Source organism: Prionailurus bengalensis, chromosome C1 (assembly GCF_016509475.1).
Source record: "Prionailurus bengalensis isolate Pbe53 chromosome C1, Fcat_Pben_1.1_paternal_pri, whole genome shotgun sequence".
Taxonomy (NCBI): Eukaryota; Metazoa; Chordata; class Mammalia; order Carnivora; family Felidae; genus Prionailurus; species Prionailurus bengalensis.
In genome coordinates this window covers 142,961,176-142,979,076 of record NC_057345.1, presented here as the reverse complement: position 1 = coordinate 142,979,076, position 17,901 = coordinate 142,961,176, and the positions used below count along the sequence as shown (strand labels likewise).

Here is a 17,901-nt window from a genome sequence, read left to right as displayed (position 1 = left end):
AATTGACAAAAGCTGGAAATACTCAGTTCTGCCTCAACAGTAGAAGAGATAAATAGAAATAGTCATATATGGATATTCTATAATAATAACAAGCAACAGACATGATATTAAGTGAAAAGTAAAGTTATAAAAATTGCATATAGCATTAATCTATTATGTAAAATTTAAAAATAGACAAAACTAAACTATATTGTTTAGGTATGCATACAGATGTGGTAAAACTAAAAACAAAAGAAAGGAAATTATTACTGTCAAGGTCAGGATAGAAATGACCTTTCTGTGCCTGAGTGGTAATTACATGGATGCTTACTTTACCATCATTTGCTAAACTGTATACGTAAATTCTTTAAAATTTTCTGTTTATTATACTTCACAATAAAAAACAAAATCAAATAAAGTAAAAAATATAAATAAAAACCCAGAAAGTAAAAATAAAAGAAGACAAGAAAAATCACAAAGACTCTAGAAACAAACATACACGCTTGTTCAATGTGTGCTGAACGTGGCATTTCCAATTCAACTCGTTCAATAAGTAGTGTCAAAACTAGAAAGTAGGGATTGCCAGATTTGACTGCAAATAAATTTAAATCATCTCTATGGCCACGGACACCACAAACAACTTGGAGAAAATACAACACCTATAAGACACAAATGACTAATATCCATATGTTAAGAATGCTTATAAATCAGTGTAACAGGGGAGATATAGTCAATACACAGAATAAAAGATACAAATAATGTATCTGAATTGTTTCAAATATGAAACAATAATAAATTTTATTAGAATTTGATAAAGTACAAAATAGAAAAACATAATATATATACAGGGAAATTTAAAATAATCACAATATAATTATTTGTAAAATTATATACTAAACTTAATAAGCCATAAAATAGTTACAAAATATAAGAGCTAAGGAAGTCATTAAAGGCTAAGTCTCCTTTTAGCTTTACCATTCTTTATACTTACCCTCATAGTCTCAAAATGGCTGCTCTGTCCCCTGACATTACATCTGTGTTCTAGGCATAGACAAGGGAAGAATGGCAAGAGGACTATAGTACACGCCAGCTGAATCTGACCCTGCATATCAGTAGAATCGTACCTTTCCCAGAAACCTTATTCTCTAGAATTACACTCAAATCTTACTGCCAAAAATGACACAGTTTACCCTTAACTCTTAGGGATTTATGGAAGAGTGTGTTTTTAAAATGAGCATATTTCAGGGACGCCTGGGTGGCGCAGTCGGTTAAGCGTCCGACTTCAGCCAGGTCACGATCTCGCGGTCCGTGAGTTCGAGCCCCGCGTCGGGCTCTGGGCTGATGGCTCAGAGCCTGGAGCCTGTTTCCGATTCTGTGTCTCCCTCTCTCTCTGCCCCTCCCCCGTTCATGCTCTGTCTCTCTCTGTCCCAAAAATAAATAAACGTTGAAAAAAAATTTTTTTTAAATAAAATAAAATGAGCATATTTCTGTGCCAAACTAAATTATGATTTTGCTAATAATCAAGAAGTGGAGCATATATATTGCTTACTCAACTAGAGGTGCTGTGTGAAGGAAACACCTAGAACAGTGCTTGGTACATTGTATATACTCAATAAACATTAGTTAGATAAAGGAATGGGAATTTTTTTTTAATTTTTTTTTAATGTTTATTTTTGAGACAGAGAGAGACAGAGCATGAATGGGGGAGGGTCACAGAGAGGGAGACACAGAATCAGAAGCAGGCTCCAGGCTCTAAGCTGTCAGCACAGAGCCCGACGTGGGGCTTGAACTCACGGACTGTGAGATCATGACCTGAGCCGAAGTCAGATGCTTAACCAACTGAGCCACCCAGGCGCCCCAGGGAATGGGAATTTGTATGTTATGATCTACATAATCCCCAGAATGACAGGGAAAGGGGATCAAGATGAGAACCCAGGGGGCGCCTGGGTGGCGCAGTCGGTTAAGCGTCCGACTTCAGCCAGGTCACGATCTCGCGGTCCGTGAGTTCGAGCCCCGCGTCGGGCTCTGGGCTGATGGCTCAGAGCCTGGAGCCTGTTTCAGATTCTGTGTCTCCCTCTCTCTCTGCCCCTCCCCCGTTCATGCTCTGTCTCTCTCTGTCCCAAAAATAAATAAACGTTGAAAAAAAAAAAAAAAAAAACGAGAACCCAGGACCAGCTACAGAGGAAATTAGTGCAGGTTGAACAGAAGGCTCCCTGAAGTCTAGGATGAAATGGATACAATTATGGAATGTTACTTGAGGTCACTGAAAATACTGACGGCAGATTTAGACGTAAAGTTTGAAGTAGTTAGTGATCTCTCTCTAGAGTTGCGCTGGTCAACACCTCAGCCACCAACCACATGTGGCTAAGTTTAAATTAAAGAAAAAATATAACAACTCAGTTCTGCAGTGAGAGTCACATTTTGAATGTGAAGCTAGTGACTACCATACTGGATGGGGCTGTGATAGGATGTTCCCATCATTGCAGAAAGTCCTATTGAATACTGCTTATCTAGAAGAAAGAATTAAGCCAAGGGAAAAGAGAGTGGGGAGAAATACCAATTCCCAGAAAAACTAACTCTTGTGCAGGAAAAGGAAAAGAATCATAATATATGGGGCTCCTTTATGAATAAGCTTTGCTAATCATGATAATATAAACATTGAATTCTGAATTCCGTAAGTAGAACTTAATTGGGAGGTTGCAGGGCTGAGAGGAGCCTTGTGTCTGGTAAGGGTGGGCGTTCGTGTGGAAGAGAGCTAAAGCTTCACCTTCCAAAGTGGAAACCTAACAGATAATGCTTCTGACCAAAACAAATCAGAAGAGAGCAATCTAGACACTTTGTTAAATGCGTAGAGAAAAATAACAAAAGATTCGGCTAAAAGAGTTAAAACGATTGTCTCCAGAGAGGGAAAAATAGAGGACCAGGGAACCGATTTAGGAATGAGCCTCGCAAAACTATGTGATTCTCAAATGATGTGCAGATATGATTGGATTAACATAATTAATAAAACAGAATAAACTGTAGGACAGTTACAGAATAAACTGTTACAATGCCACCTGCTCCATCAAGTCTCTTCTGGTCCGCAGTCATGATTCGTCTATACTCTGGTATTTAGGAATGCATCATATGAAAGTCTGCTCTTGGCACCTAACTGCACCATGCCTTGCTTTGCAGTCTATTATACAAGTTGATAGTCAAACTCCTATTGATTCATAAATTCTTAGACCAACTATCGCCTGATTTCATAAGCATCACAATATTTCAGTCTAATACAGAGTAAAGCATGAAGACTCCAATAAAATGTGTAAAAATATTGGGGTGCCTGGGTGGCTCAGTTGGTTGAGCGTCCGACTTCGGCTCAGGTCACGATCTCTCTGGCTGTGAGTTCAAGCCCCACATGAGGCTCTGTGCTGACAGCTCAGAGGCTGGAGCCTGATTTGGATTCTGTGTCTCCCTCTCTCTCTGCCCCTTCCTCACTCATGCTCTGTCTCTGTCTCTCTCTCTCTGTCAAAAATAAACGTTAAAAAAATTTTTTAATGCTAATAATAATTTAGAAATAATAATAGTTAACATCCATGGAGCACTTAGGATATGCAAGGCATACGATAAGAGCTTCCTACCAGTAAACCAGGGTGTCAATTTATTCTTCTTCCACAGAGGAGGCCATAGATAGGGCAGAAAAATAGAGCAGCTCTTCCATACCCAGGGGACATAGTTCCAGGTTAGCATTAGAATGTCTATGCTTTTTTTTTCTTTTTTACTTATATGATTTTGTGCTATGTGTTTTAAAAAATGGGCCTGTATTATTTTTCAATTTAACACCATCTTTTAAAACACATAACGAATAGTAAGTCAATTGTAGTTTACATCTGCTGGCGGAATGATCTCACGTTACACGCATGTCACTTGGTCATAGAACCTGTGAGAACATAGAAAACGAACAAGGTATAATCAGTTAAATGATAAAATGATGTGTCAATTTTATTTACCGCCATATGAATCACAGAAGGGGGAGGGGAGAGGTACATATGTTTGAAATGTGAGAATACTTACTAACAGCTAAAAAAAAAAGCTATTACAATATGTTTAATCCCAAATCCATGTCAAGATACGAGTGAGCCACAGGGTTTTTGCCTTGGTACAGAGGAGTAGAGGGAGTTTAAATCTGTGAAAATTGTCTTCAGATAGAAAATTGTTAGGTAATTTTTACAAACTCAATGTCATACCTAAGAGAGCATTAGCTTCTCCTAGTAATTTACTGATTTTGATTTTACCTGCTATTGTGTTTGGAAATTGAACCCTTTTGTGCTTGCATTCACACTTTGCCTCTAGAAGCCACCTGACAAAAAGGAAAATCAGAAACCCAGTTACATATGAGAGAGGCTCTTCATTCCCAGCACCTGGCACTACTTAAGAAGGGAGAAGAAAATGAGTATGGTCTTGGCACCCCCCTCTGGTTTAGTAACAGAAAAATGATGGGGCCTATTCTCTCTAAATACACCCTGTGGTTATCTAGGGTCACATCAAATATTTTCACCTGTCATTTCATTTTATCACGACTTTAAACATTGTTTTGCCAACTTGTTGTTTCATGAATTTTATTCCTTTATTTCTTTCACATTGACTCCTGAAACTTACCTGTAGCTCACCTGGTGAGCTGTACAAAAGTGGACAAATGACGTGAAGAAAGCAGCTACAGAAGGGTCACAGCCCCTCCAAGGCATGCTTATTTTATCCTAATTTTTTTTTTACGTGAATATGGTATTAAATAGGGTTGCAGGAAATAAGAGATTAAACCTAAATTTGAACTCCATATGCTGGAACTTAGGTAAAATTCCATTACATTTGAATAGTTCTAAGCAAGCAATTTGTTACCCTTTATCCTTTAGTGGAATTGATGAACAGGTGGTTTTTAGAAGATCACTCAGTATATTTAGCTTCTGAAATTCGAGCGACTCAGGGTCTGATTGGCTGCTGTTGCCACGTGATAATTGGGAGCCCAGGCACCAAGCTCGCTCTTGCCTGGGGTTCTCAGGAGGGGAGAGTTGGGAGAGGCTTTGCTGCTAAGGAAATTGATTTGATAGAGTAAAGGTAAGGCCAGTTTATGGCTTTTTCTGACATATTCTTTCTGGAGATGTTCTGCAGTTTCCGTTAAGTATTTTCCAAAGTTTGGGGTCATAACTGGGGAAGTTAGTGATGAAAGTGTGACTGGAAGAGCTTGTGACCCTATTGCCCTACTCAGGCCCTACTTACATCTGCCATGTGGTGTGTGATTAGAGTCAAGTCCTCTACTAACCAACTTACTGCTTGACTGAGTTGGCTTTCTCGTCCAAACAGAAAAATTTTTAAAAATGTTTTGCCTTTGATTTTTTTTTTCTAAATATATTAGGATGAAAAAGGATCTATGTTCTGCATTCCTATATTTATCCTGTTCTACTGGGCTTCATTTGCCTCAGAAGGAGTGGCAGTTTCGCCAGCTTAACAAAACCAGCCATGGCGGGGTATTGGTTTACATGGCAAATATCTTTGGGCGAAGGGACAGCTGCTCCAAGTCATCATCCACTTTTATCAGGAGAGTCCCACTCTCTGGCGTCAAACTAAGAAGGCCTTGGGAGATCCTTTCGTTAGTTCCTGAATTAGAAGCTTGGGCCAAAGACCCACAATCTTACATATACTTCAATCAGTGCTTTAAACGTTTCCTATTTTTCAGGTTTGAGGAAGAGCTACAGAAACAGAAGAGAAAAATCCATAGAAGCCAATGGTGTTCGGGGGGGAAATAACCCCATTGCCTTGAGGTTTCTATTTGTTCTTCTAAAACGGTTGATTTGTTTTTCTGTGTTCTAATTTCAAGCGTAGGCTAGAATGCTACCATGTATTAGAGCGGCGTGGGGACCAAAAGCAGCCCTCTTAGAATTTTGATGCTGGGGGAAAATTCTAACTTCTGGGAGCCAAGCTGACCTCCCTCTCACTAACGCTTTTGCTTGAAAATGTCTTTCGGCAAGTATTTAGAAATAGAAATACTCTGTTTCTTTGAATCCAAACCCTCTCTCTTTCTTCCCTCAACTTCCTTTTGCAAGTTTTACAATGAACTCAATGGATCCCGTAGCTAGAAGTACCAGTACTTACCACGTTCCTGAGGGAATCAAGAGAGAGTAATTTGAAACCTCAGTTGTTTAGACCTGTATTTAAATATCTTGCTTAGCCTCCAAAAATCTATGGGTATGTAGGTTGGAGAAGTCTTAAATTCTGTTTTTGTAATGTTATGATTTCAGTCCTAGGGAGAGATTCTAATGTGTTTCTATTTTTCGGAATATGGCAAGTTTGTAGGGTGCCACTACTACTCTGGGAAAATGGCCGATGACGAAGAATATGAGGAGGTCGTGGAGGTAAGACTAAAACACCTGACTCTGACAGCCAAGTGTTTTATGTAGCGACAATCGAAGCTGTGTAGGTGAATTAATCACTTGAAAAATACATTGTCTATTATAACTTCACAAAGACTCATTATTAAAGCATGAGAAAGGAATATTTTATGTTCGGTTTCACTATAATTATGTGGGATTTAGAATTGAAAAGAAATATCACTGTTTCCCACTTGTGCTTTTCTTTAAACTCTCAGAAAAACATGGTGTGGGGGAAAGGTGGGTTTTAATTTGTCTTCTAAAACTCCTTCTTTCCCACCTGCCAACTCTCCTGATCAAAGGGACAGAGGAGATGAAGAGAAAGTTCTGAAAAGTGAACTCTATTTTTTAGTTTCTGCAGAGCAATAGGGAAAAAAGAGCTATTTGCTCTTTGCTTCAACCAGCTGATCCTCTATAGGGTGATATGGATTCAATGTTCAGAATAAGATATATGAGATTATACACATATGTGAAACTATATATATACATATATATATGTAAATGTGCACACATACCTGTAAATAGAAATTTGCCGTACTAGTGACATTTGGAACCAATCAGGATGTCAATCGGGGTCAGCTTTCTGACCAATCCTATTATATTTACCTAAGGGAACGAGACTAGCTTTTGCTTTTAAATTTTGGGGGGGGGGGGGGTGGGGAGGAAAGCAAATACCGAAGTGGACATCTTAAAAAACTTCCTCTGGACATCTGACACATTTTACAAAGCTGGTAATTGTTTGTTTTATAAAAATTTTAAAATCACGTTATGGTTTTTCTTCACCAGCTCTTGCCTTCAGCTTTGCATTCTAGAAATAAAACCTAAAGGTTTAGGGGCTATAATCCATATAAATATATTGCCATTAAATCTGAAAGTGCTTGATACTTCATAATTATTGATGATCTAAACATATGAAAATCTCCGAGTGCCGATGATACTTGGAGGTAGTTTTGAAAATCTGTGCTTCTTCATCAGAATGAAATTAAGAGCTACCCAGAACCAAATTCCAAATTAAAGTTCCAAAATTTGTCTTTGGAAGATTATTTTAGTGGCCAGTTTATGTTTAGGTGAAGAAAAATTTGTTATTCTACAAATAAAATTGCTTTTATTATTGAAGGATCTAGGGGAAAAAACACAGAATGAATCTCCTACAGTAGAACTTTCCACCTCTCTGGCTTAAGTGCCAAAGGCTACATTCTCAGTGTTCAGTATTATCACTGGTGTTATTGTTTTACATATGTCCCTATGGATCAGAATAATGTCTATTAAAACATTGACACAATTATACATTAAATTGCCTTCCCTATGGTGCTAATACCAGTGATAATTTTTAGCCTCCAACTTAAAAAAAAAATCCCTTGTTTTTCTTAAAATAATTGTATTCATTGGTCACTGGAAGTTATCCTCAGTGCTAGACTTGATTGATTTAACTAGATGTCATAAAAACAGAGGGGACTATTTTTATTTTTAGGCATCTCATCCTTGCCATTTTGTTCCTAGTACTGCTTCTGGGTCTGACCAGCAGTTGCTAAATGGATAGATTTCCTGCCAGAGAGTGTTCAACCAAGGGCTCTCTGACCTCAGAAAAGATGCCATGAAGAACGGGATGGTGGCAAATTTGAGAAGATGGTCAGGGAAGAGTTCAAAAACAAGAGCTAGCTTTAAAAATATATCTTCTGGGGACCTTGGACATCTAAATAAAATTGTGCTATCCATCTCTATTCAAACTTAAACTTGGATTTGGGGCGCCTTGGTGGCTCAGTTGGTTAAGCGTCCGACTTCGGCTCAGGTCATGATCTCATGGTCCGTGGGTTCGAGCCCCACGTCGGGCTCTGTGCTGACAGCTCAGTGCCTAGAGCCTGCTTCGGATTCTGTGTCTCCCTCTCTCTCTGACCCTCCCCCGTTCATGCTCTGTCTCTCTCTGTCTCAAAAATAAATAAACATTAAAAAAAATTTTTTTAACTTGGATAGAAAGGACAAGAAGCAAGCATGTACTATCTAATTAGTGGCACAGCTCTAAAAAAAGTGAGATTTGGCATATATGTTAATGCCAACCATTTGGGTAACATTACTTTTTTTATAAGCTTTTTTCTGAGATACATTTACTAATGGTGAGAGCCCAGCAAAGGTAAAGTTGGATAGCTCCCAAAGATCTGCTTTTGCTTGGGGGCTCAGAAAATCCAAAATAGTTGTGAATCACTCATTTTAGTTTAAAATTTCTTCTCGAGTTACTGATGTTTTGTGTGGCCACAGGCATGGCTGCGTGTGGATCAGCATTAAACAGTATTCCCTAAAATGTCCAAATGATATTTCCCGTGTGACGAAGGCACAGGCATATAAAAGAGAAATTCTCTGTCCTTTCGGAGTTTGTGGTTTCTGTTGCTCTGTGTAAGGACACACTGATAGAATTAGATTTTAAACTAAAGAAATAGTACAGGAGCAAAGAAAGCCCAAGAATAGGTGACATTAGGTAAATTTTCTCCTATCTTCCTGCAGACGAAATAGAGCCTGCGGCCTATTGACAATGGTTAAATAACTTGATAAGCGTTCACTGAACCAAGGGGCAAAAGAACAGAGGCCAACTGAGGGAAATTAAGAAGTCAGTGTTTTACCCTCTCCCTGAGTATGTTTTGGTGGCAGGGAAAAGAAAAAGGAAGCATAAAATGTTATACATTTTGTTGATTGAGAAAATGAGCCAAATGTTTCCCTTTTATCCCTTTCCTTTGTGCCTGGCCTGAGGCTTTGCTTCTTGCTGGGTGAGGCTGGGGGAAAGATTCCACTCCCCTTACGCATCTGAAACAAAACGTCAGCCAGTTCCCATCAGCATCTATTTATTGCCAGTGATGTCAGAAGTAGAACAAAAGTAGGTTTGATTTCAGATCCAGGCTGCAGGCACCTCGCAGCCATCAGCTACAAACTGCAGCCTAACTTTCCCACATCTTGTGCTGAGAAATCTTTCCATGTTTTCACTCTCCCCTTGTCATTTGTAAATTTTCATCTTTGCATCCTTTCAAGACCATTGTGCTATGAAAGGATACACCCCGCACTCTGGAAGAAACTTTCATTCCTTAGTAATCAGGAGGGTGTACGGATAATCGAGATGTGTATATGCTTTCGGGTCTATTATTTCCATGATACAATCCAGTTAAAAATGTTATTCACCTTGAGGTTTCTGTTTCGTTTTATTGTTAGTCACAAATAGTGAGTTATGGCAAGTTTTTTTTTTTTCTGCCCAACCCACATACTCAGGATATTGTTAGTATGTTTTTTCTGCAAATTCTGCCCTGGGTACTGTAAGAAAAAGTCTTACCTTGTCTCAAGTTAAATAACTGCCCCTAGGGGCGCCTGGGTGGCGCAGTCGGTTAAGCGTCCAACTTCAGCCAGGTCACGATCTCGCAGTCCGTGAGTTCGAGCCCCGCGTCGGGCTCTGAGCTGATGGCTCAGAGCCTGGAGCCTGTTTCCGATTCTGTGTCTCCCTCTCTCTCTGCCCCTCCCCCGTTCATGCTCTGTCTCTCTCTGTCCCAAAAATAAATAAAAAACGTTGAAGGAAAAAAAAAATTAAAAAAAAAATTAAAAAAATAAAAATAAATAAATAAATAAATAAATAACTGCCCCTAATAAATAATCAGCCTCAGACACCTTTCTCATCACCCTGCATCTCCTTGCCTTGTCTGGTAGCATTCACTTTAACTCCCCTGAAGTTTCACAAAGCTAAAATGGGTCCCAAAATGTGAAGACGCTCCCTTGTGTACTTGTTTCCCACAGATAGTGCACACTGGCTGAGCTAGTGAAATAATCCAGTGGTTCAGCTGAGGCAGAGGAGAGGTGATTTCTGCTTTGTTCTCATGATAATTCCTTTGTGCTCTATTTATAGTACTACACAGAAGAGACAGTCTATGAAGAGGTGCCAGGAGAGGTAAGACCCAACCTGTGTCTGCATGAACTGCATGCTGATTAAAGCAGGTAGAGCCTTCCCCTCTCACAGACCTCCAGGGCTACAGGAGCTGGCAAAGGGAGAATCTGAGAAGAATCCCTCACCTATGTGTGCCCAGCAGCAGATGATACAAGAATGAATGCTACTTGTTTGACAGAATACGTCCCTGTTCTTGCTATTGAACGTATCCAAAGTGATTGGGGATCATTCCCCCATTGTTCGTGTAGTATTTTTGGTGTAGGTGGTGCTCATTAAAGCAATATCAATGGCCATCACCACTCTGTGACAAGGCAATCACATAGCCTTGGACATACGATTTGCATGGGAACCAGCTGTTTTATTATATAGAGTTGTAACTTGTGGGGCACCGTTTCTGCCAACAGGGACAAGCACTGCGAAGCCTATGTCCCTGATGATGCAGTGAAGTGCCACTTAGATTTTAGCACATTAGGAATTCTAAGAAAGCCATTCCCATAGATATTCCAAGGTGGAACTTTTTTTCTAAGGTGAAATCCCTCACTCACGCTTTATTTTCTGAAAAGAGCAGTTTTTCTTGATCGTGACAAACAGGGATGGCTATCCCTGGAGCCTGCTCCAAGAGCCTGTGATTGCATGAAACCTAACATTTGTAGATGCTGTGAACTGGTTCATTTCTCACCATCAACCGTACATCAGTAATAATAGGCAGAAAGCCACCTATTAGCAATGATCTGACAACACTAGGAGAAGTTGTCATAGAGGTACAATTTCCTTGTTACTTAAGTTTCTCTTCATCATTTGGTACAGATGATATTAGCTGTGAAGGAAATCATGCTGTGAGATGGATTGAAGACTTGTCTGCTTACCTTCTTTTCTTACATCCAGTATTTTTAACCTTGGACCACATCCAAACTTTGGGCCTTAGTTTCTTCCAATATACAGCCTGTTGTAAGAAACAGTCATTTCCCACCTACCGCATGCATAGGACTGTTGTAAGGATAATTACCCCCTTATGTTGTCATCGTTATCCTTGTCCACCTAAGCATTTATTGGTGTAAATGGCACTCCGATTCAGATTAATTAACTGACTAAGCCAAAAGAATGGTAATCACTTGTAATACTGATGTGATTCATTCTTTAGAATTCATTATTCTTTGTGTTAGACTGCAGGGGAGAATGCCTAAAGACCTGGGGAACAAGCAACCAACTTCTTCTTAGACTCATTTGCAAGTGAATATAAAATCAAGAATTTGAGCTTTATTTGATCATCTTCATCTTTTGTTCTTTGATCTCACGTTTGCTTTTACTTTACCTAGACGATTTAAGATTTTAAATGGTTAAGAATACTGTATTTCTGATTTTCATCCAACCTTAAGGGGTTTGGGTTCTTTTCTACAAATGGAATGTTAAGGCCCTGTAGCAAATTACTAAGGAGTAAACCTTTTGTTCCACGCCATCTTGGACAGTCAGCATTCAGATTTATGTAACGTGATGTGCCTTCATATGGACCGAGTGTATGATTTCCTGCTTTGACTGGCTTTAAATATGTAGGAATAACACTAGGAATGTAAGTCTGACTCGAGGTCAGAATAATGTGTATATACAAGATGGTGATATCACGGTTTTTACTTACATAACAATGTTGAACTGCATGTCACATTTTCAGACAATAACAAAAGTCTATGAAACTACGACAACAAGGACAATCACATCTGACTATGAGCAATCAGAAACTTCCAAACCGGCACTGGTACAGCCAGTATCGGCACAGCCGGTACCAGCCAAGCCAGTGGAGAGGAAGAGGGTTATCCGGAAGAAATTGGATTCTTCTAAGTTCATGACGCCCTACATTGTACACAGTCAGAAAATGCAGGATCTCTTTAGCCCTGTAAGTTTCAAACCATTTCTGCTAATCTGGCTTTATTAGTGAGAAATTACTGATCTCTACCAACTCTGTTTTGGATGCTAGCTGGATTTTGTTTCTCAACCTCCTATGAGATAACAACTTATTCTGCAGAAATATAAGCTCTTGTGACTCTTTAATTTTCCTTTCCTCTAATTCATTTGCACCATTGCAGTATCAGGGAAAACATCCTTTCTGAAATTATTCCCACAAAATAAGCAGAAGGCCAATCGTACAGCATTTATTGGTATTTAATCACAATTTGTTAACCAATCTAGAATAATGAAGTCCTGAATATATTCAGTTGAAGTCAGTTCAAAGAAGCTAAATAACATCTAATTAAAACTATGCCTGAGCAGGATGCCCCTAAAGTAGACTAGTTAACAATATGTAAAACGATCTTTAAGAGTTGTATAGCGAAGAAGAATGTGTAGTTCAGAACACCAGGATCAGAGTAAGAACTCCTCTGAAATGAGGATTGGAATGTTCGACTATACCCCAGAACAGTGGATTTTAACTGTGGCCGCACATTGGGATCCTCTAGGAGGTTTAGAATTATGGATACCCAGGCTGTTCGGGTTTTATCCGCGGTTGGGACCTGTGCATAAAGATTTTTAAAAGTGGCCCAGGTGGCTCTAATGTGCAGCCTTAGTCCAGAATCACTGCTGTTGAAGGTCCCTGGTCCTTAACTTTCCATGTACGGTTAGACTGTAACAAGTTACATTGACTGGAAGCAGATTGGATCTCATTTATTGATTGCCCTTGTGGGCTGAGGTCTCACTAGGTGGCATAGCCTCCAGCAGCTGTAAAAAAACGAAAAGCAGCTCAGGGGAACATTGGATTATATAGGACTAAATGCTTATGTCAAAAGCATCCTGTTGCGATTGGTCAGTAAATATTTATGTCTGGTTTAGCATTAACTCCTGGGGACTATTTGGTAAATTTCTAGTTCAGAGTCTCGAATGATCTAAAACCTAGTTTTCTAAGACTTTGATCTGTAAAAACAAGATTATTTTGCCTCCTTTATCCTTGCGGTATTCAGCAAAAATAGAAAATTTTTTGTCAGTTTGTTGCCATAAAGTCTCAAATTCTGACACTAATATCCTAGAACTTCTGCTAGCTTGAAGAAAATGTTGTCGAAGGTTTATAGTATTTTTTAAATGGTTACTGATAAAATCAAGAGTATAATTTAGATTGCTGACTACATTCAAGAGTACTATTGAAGCATTAATAATGATAAATTATACACGTTGTTATTAAAGTGAGAACTCTGTATATTTAGCAGAAATAACAAAATTGCATTCCTTTTCAAAATACTCCATAATTCAGACTTTCCATTAATTCAGCTGGTGTCTCAGCTATCTGAACCACTGAGATTGAACTCCTGAATGGAATATTTTTGCATTGTATTAGCAATCAAATCTTTTCAGATAATTTCTATATTTGCTAAAATTATTGAGGTTCTGGCTTTTTATGTGTGCATTTATGTGTGCAATAAAAACATTGAGAGAATCATTTTAGGGCATTTCCAAGACAATAGTCTGTAATAAAATTTCTACTGTCTCAAATATCCAACTGTGTTTAGGAAGAGCAATTAACAAATCTATTTTAGTTTTTGCTGAGAATCAGGGTAGGGGACAAAAGCTGTTGTAACTGATAATTGTTAGAATTTGCAGGATTTTTAAAAATCTATTGGGGATAAATACATTGCCTGAAATTTCTGCTGCTGTCTTATCAGGTTTTAGGCTAATATCTGATACTCTTTTCAGAATAAATACAAGGAGAAGTATGAGAAAGCTAAAGGACAGCCATACGCCATCACATCCGATACCCCAGAACTTCGTCGAATCAAGAAAGTACAAGATCAACTCAGTGAGGTGGGCTGCATTGCTAAAAGAAAGGAGACAGACATGTCAAAAACATGCCCATCACTGGGAATTGAGGGCTTTAATTGGTGTAGAGAAAATGAGCAGTCGAATTGCTGTGAGCCAGTCCAGAAATCTAGAGGAAGTATTGGCTATAGATTATGTTGCTCTAAATGTGAACCCCAAGAGACCTCTAAAAGCTTGGCTTAGCAAGTTAGCTTAAGAGATATGAGCTGGTAAATTTGAATTCACTGTGGTCTTCCATGTAGGAGAGCAGGGAGGCTGAAATTCAGCCAGGAAAGCAGATATGCAATAAATGCAGGGACTCTGCAGATTTTTGGAGATCACGGTTTTCTACCTAAAATGTGGAAAGTCTGCTTTGTGGTGCAGACGTTGAGTCATTGGGTTAATGCCCTTGTGTTAGAAGATACCCTTTAGTATACTCACATGTGCATGCCTGTCATGAACTCTGTATATTATTTCTGCAGGTTAAGTATCGAATGGATGGCGATGTTGCTAAAACTATCTGTCACGTAGACGAAAAAGCAAAGGACATTGAACATGCAAAGAAAGTGTCGCAGCAAGTCAGTAAGGTGAGGTCATGTTATGGATGGCTGGGATGCTAAGTAGCACGTAGATTACCTCTACCTGGCCTTAGAGGAGAAAACTGGACAGGCCTGATCCTGCTCACCAGTCTCACTTAAATCCAGGGACCCCATGAGCTCTGGTATCCACACATGTCAGGAAGGCTGCACAGATGACTGAAGTGGCCATAGGACCTATGGTGGATTGGAGAGCATATGCCCTGCAACTCAGCTCCAGGCAGCTGCTATACAGAGTGCAGTCCTGATGTCCCCAAAGTCTCTGATTTATTTTTAAAGAGGCTAGGGAACTTTATTTTTATGAGAAATGCTCAAATTTCAAATGTAGGCAACTAATTAAAAACATTTAAAAAATAACACGTAAGTCAAAAGAAACACGTTTACTATCCAAATTGAGCCAATGACCAGTAAGATTGCAGCCTTTAAAAGGAATCTATAGAGAATCATAATCATGATTTAGTTAAAAAAAAAAATCAGACTTTTTAAGTAAAAGCTTACTAATGCAGGAAAAGTATTATGGGATGTTGACATGGTCAATGTTTTCACAATTGATGCTAGTAAAACAAAGGCACAAGGGCAGCCTCTTGTGTGAGGACACTTTGATAATGAAAGACTTCACAACACTGTGTTCTCTAAACCCTCATGCCCTTGGGGGAGACATCAACCACACGTCCTCTGCTCTTTCTGTCTAGGTTTTATACAAGCAGAACTGGGAAGACACCAAGGATAAGTACCTGCTTCCCCCTGATGCCCCTGAACTTGTCCAGGCAGTTAAGAACACAGCCATGTTCAGTAAGGTAAGAGCTTCTGCTCTGTCGTGACTTCTGTCTTCCTATGTCCTTCCAATGTGTAATTTAGAGGAATACCCAGTACTTTTGATAATCGGGAATGCAGTTCCTCAGTCTTTTTGTGAGTATCCTTGAGCCATGCAGGTTGCAGGGGTAGGTGTTGGCAAGGAGGAACCGAGAAGAAAGCTGTGGAGTAGAGGAGAGGAGAGGGTCCTGGTGGGAGCCTGAGCAACCCTGATGAAGGAACACATGGGGAGAACGAAGATGCACCATGGAACTGGCTCTGAGAGACCCACAAAGTATAGACCCTGAGCTACACTTTGGGTATTTCTGGCCATCACTCTTACTCAATGTTTATTTTCTGACAGAAACTATGCTAAGTGCCTCCCGGCTCCTTACACTTGGATTAGTACTTGTTGCAGGAAGCAGGTGAAGTCCCAGAGAAGAAACCAAACCAGACACATTTACTCTTCTGAAAATAAGATTTGCCAGGAAAGCAGGACGAGCTATTAATAAATATAACTCTGACTGGGTGGAAAGGGGCAGGTTATCTGTGGATTCTATTTACCTTTGATCTCACCTTGCCCTTGGCTCTTTTTGCTATTGATGGATGAATTCAAAATTGTATATTTCTTGTAAGTGTGAGCTCACTTTCTCATAACTTTTCACTCTTTCCTGATTTAGAAACTGTACACTGAAGACTGGGAAGCTGACAAGAGCTTGTTTTACCCATACAATGATAGTCCAGAGCTGAGGAGGGTTGCCCAAGCCCAGAAAGCCCTCAGTGATGTAAGTAAAATACAGTCAACCTCATTGGCAGGGTGGAATCAGAAGACCTCAGATTGTCTTCTGGCCACATGTTCATTGCAGTTCTTCTTTCGAAAAGACTAAATGTCATTATTGCAGATGAATACATCTAGGATCATTATAATTTATGATGTCTACTTAAATTGGATTTTATAACTTATATTAGATATAATTTAGTCCAATCTTGTTTTTTCATAGGTGAAGAACCTGAGTCTAAGACCACATAGGTCATTAGTGGCAAAGCCCAGATTAGAGGCCTGGTCTTGTGATCTCAAGACCAGTGTTCTTTCCACTGCAGCATGTGCCCTCTGTCCCCTTGGCTGGAGTTGAAGTTTTTCTGTGACATTACAGGGGCATTTTTAAAAACCTATTGAGATCATAGCCACTTTCCCAAATATTAAGTGAAAAATGTTATTGAAGTATCCTAATTATGAAGTCTGAATTGTGGTCTGTCCCCGTTTTTCTACGTGGACTGACATACTTGTCCAAACATGTTTGTGTAGTTCGCAAAAAGCTCTTGCCATTGGGTGTACATGGAGGATATTTCAGAGTAAGTAAAAAGTCAGCAGTCTCCTGGCCAGAATTTTAGTATTTTAGACCTTGAAAACAGGTTATTAGAGGAACTAAAGAGCCTAATAGTTTTAGTCCTTAGGTTGAAAGCAGTGGCAGCAGCAGAGAGCCCCACTTGATTCTAGCACTTTCCCTTGTTTTGAGGTTCTTTATTTCTTGACCCCTGGATTTGTTAGCTGCCGTATTGAAAAGACTACTACTCTAGTCTTCAGGAGAGCACCGTTTTATTATTTAACAAGTTGTTTTTCATTCAGTTGTCAACTAATTCCCCGGAACCTCTTACATTCACTGTGAATGTAAGTCAGTTGAAATTTTCAACAAGTCAGTTGAAAATTACTGTGATTTACTTCCAGTGGATCTTAGGATCCTATCTTGCCCTGTACTGGAATTATGCATATTCATTTGATGGCATCTCCAGCTTTTGAGGTCTAATTTTTTATTGCCTCTCACTTGATATCATTTGCAAATTTAGTGGACATATTTCTATCTCCATTTGCATATAATTGGTTAAAATATAGCATAGAAATACTCCTATCTTTCCATAGAGTAAGTTAGCAACTAATGAAGCCATAACAAAAATTTAAGGCCGTCTAGTACACAGTACCCATTTTGATGTGTAGGGACCTCTTGCTTCTCTTTTAACTTAGCTTTCCGGTTCTGTATCTCATAAATCTACAATACTGTTGTGTAACCTTTATCAAGTGATCAATAGTTATGTGTTGAGGGGCGCCTGGGTGGCTCAGTCGGTTAAGCAGCCGACTTCGGCTCAGGTCATGATCTCACGGTCCGTGAGTTCGAGCCCCGCGTCAGGCTCTGTGCTGATAGCTCAGAGCCTGGAGCCTGTTTCAGATTCTGTGTCTCCCTCTCTCTGACCCTCCCCCGTTCATGCTCTGTCTCTGTCTCAAAAATAAATAACGTTAATAGTTATGTGTTGAAAGTCCATTATGCATGCATACCTAGCAGGATAGAAAAGTATAAGAAGTTTTCATATCCTTTCCCTTGAGAATTTATAATTAGGCTGATAACATGAAAGTGTTATATATTAAATAACATGAAAATTTAAAAAATTTTTT

The 17,901-nt window shown here is 39.3% G+C and overlaps 1 protein-coding gene across 29 annotated transcripts in view; it reads left to right on the top strand.

Moving 5' to 3' along the window:
- The first annotated feature begins 4,972 nt into the window (after positions 1-4,972).
- Positions 4,973-17,901, top strand: part of NEB (nebulin) — a 222,045-nt gene continuing 209,116 nt past the window's right edge. For all 29 annotated transcript variants that reach the window (XM_043576703.1, XM_043576705.1, XM_043576679.1 and 26 more), the window contains exons 1-9: positions 4,973-5,070; positions 5,690-5,774; positions 6,300-6,365; positions 10,255-10,296; positions 11,960-12,181; positions 13,966-14,073; positions 14,550-14,654; positions 15,356-15,460; positions 16,136-16,240. In XM_043576703.1, the coding sequence (XP_043432638.1) occupies positions 6,330-6,365; positions 10,255-10,296; positions 11,960-12,181; positions 13,966-14,073; positions 14,550-14,654; positions 15,356-15,460; positions 16,136-16,240 (723 nt within the window). In that variant the 5' untranslated portion in view covers positions 4,973-5,070; positions 5,690-5,774; positions 6,300-6,329. The remainder of the gene's footprint in view (positions 5,071-5,689; positions 5,775-6,299; positions 6,366-10,254; positions 10,297-11,959; positions 12,182-13,965; positions 14,074-14,549; positions 14,655-15,355; positions 15,461-16,135; positions 16,241-17,901) is intronic.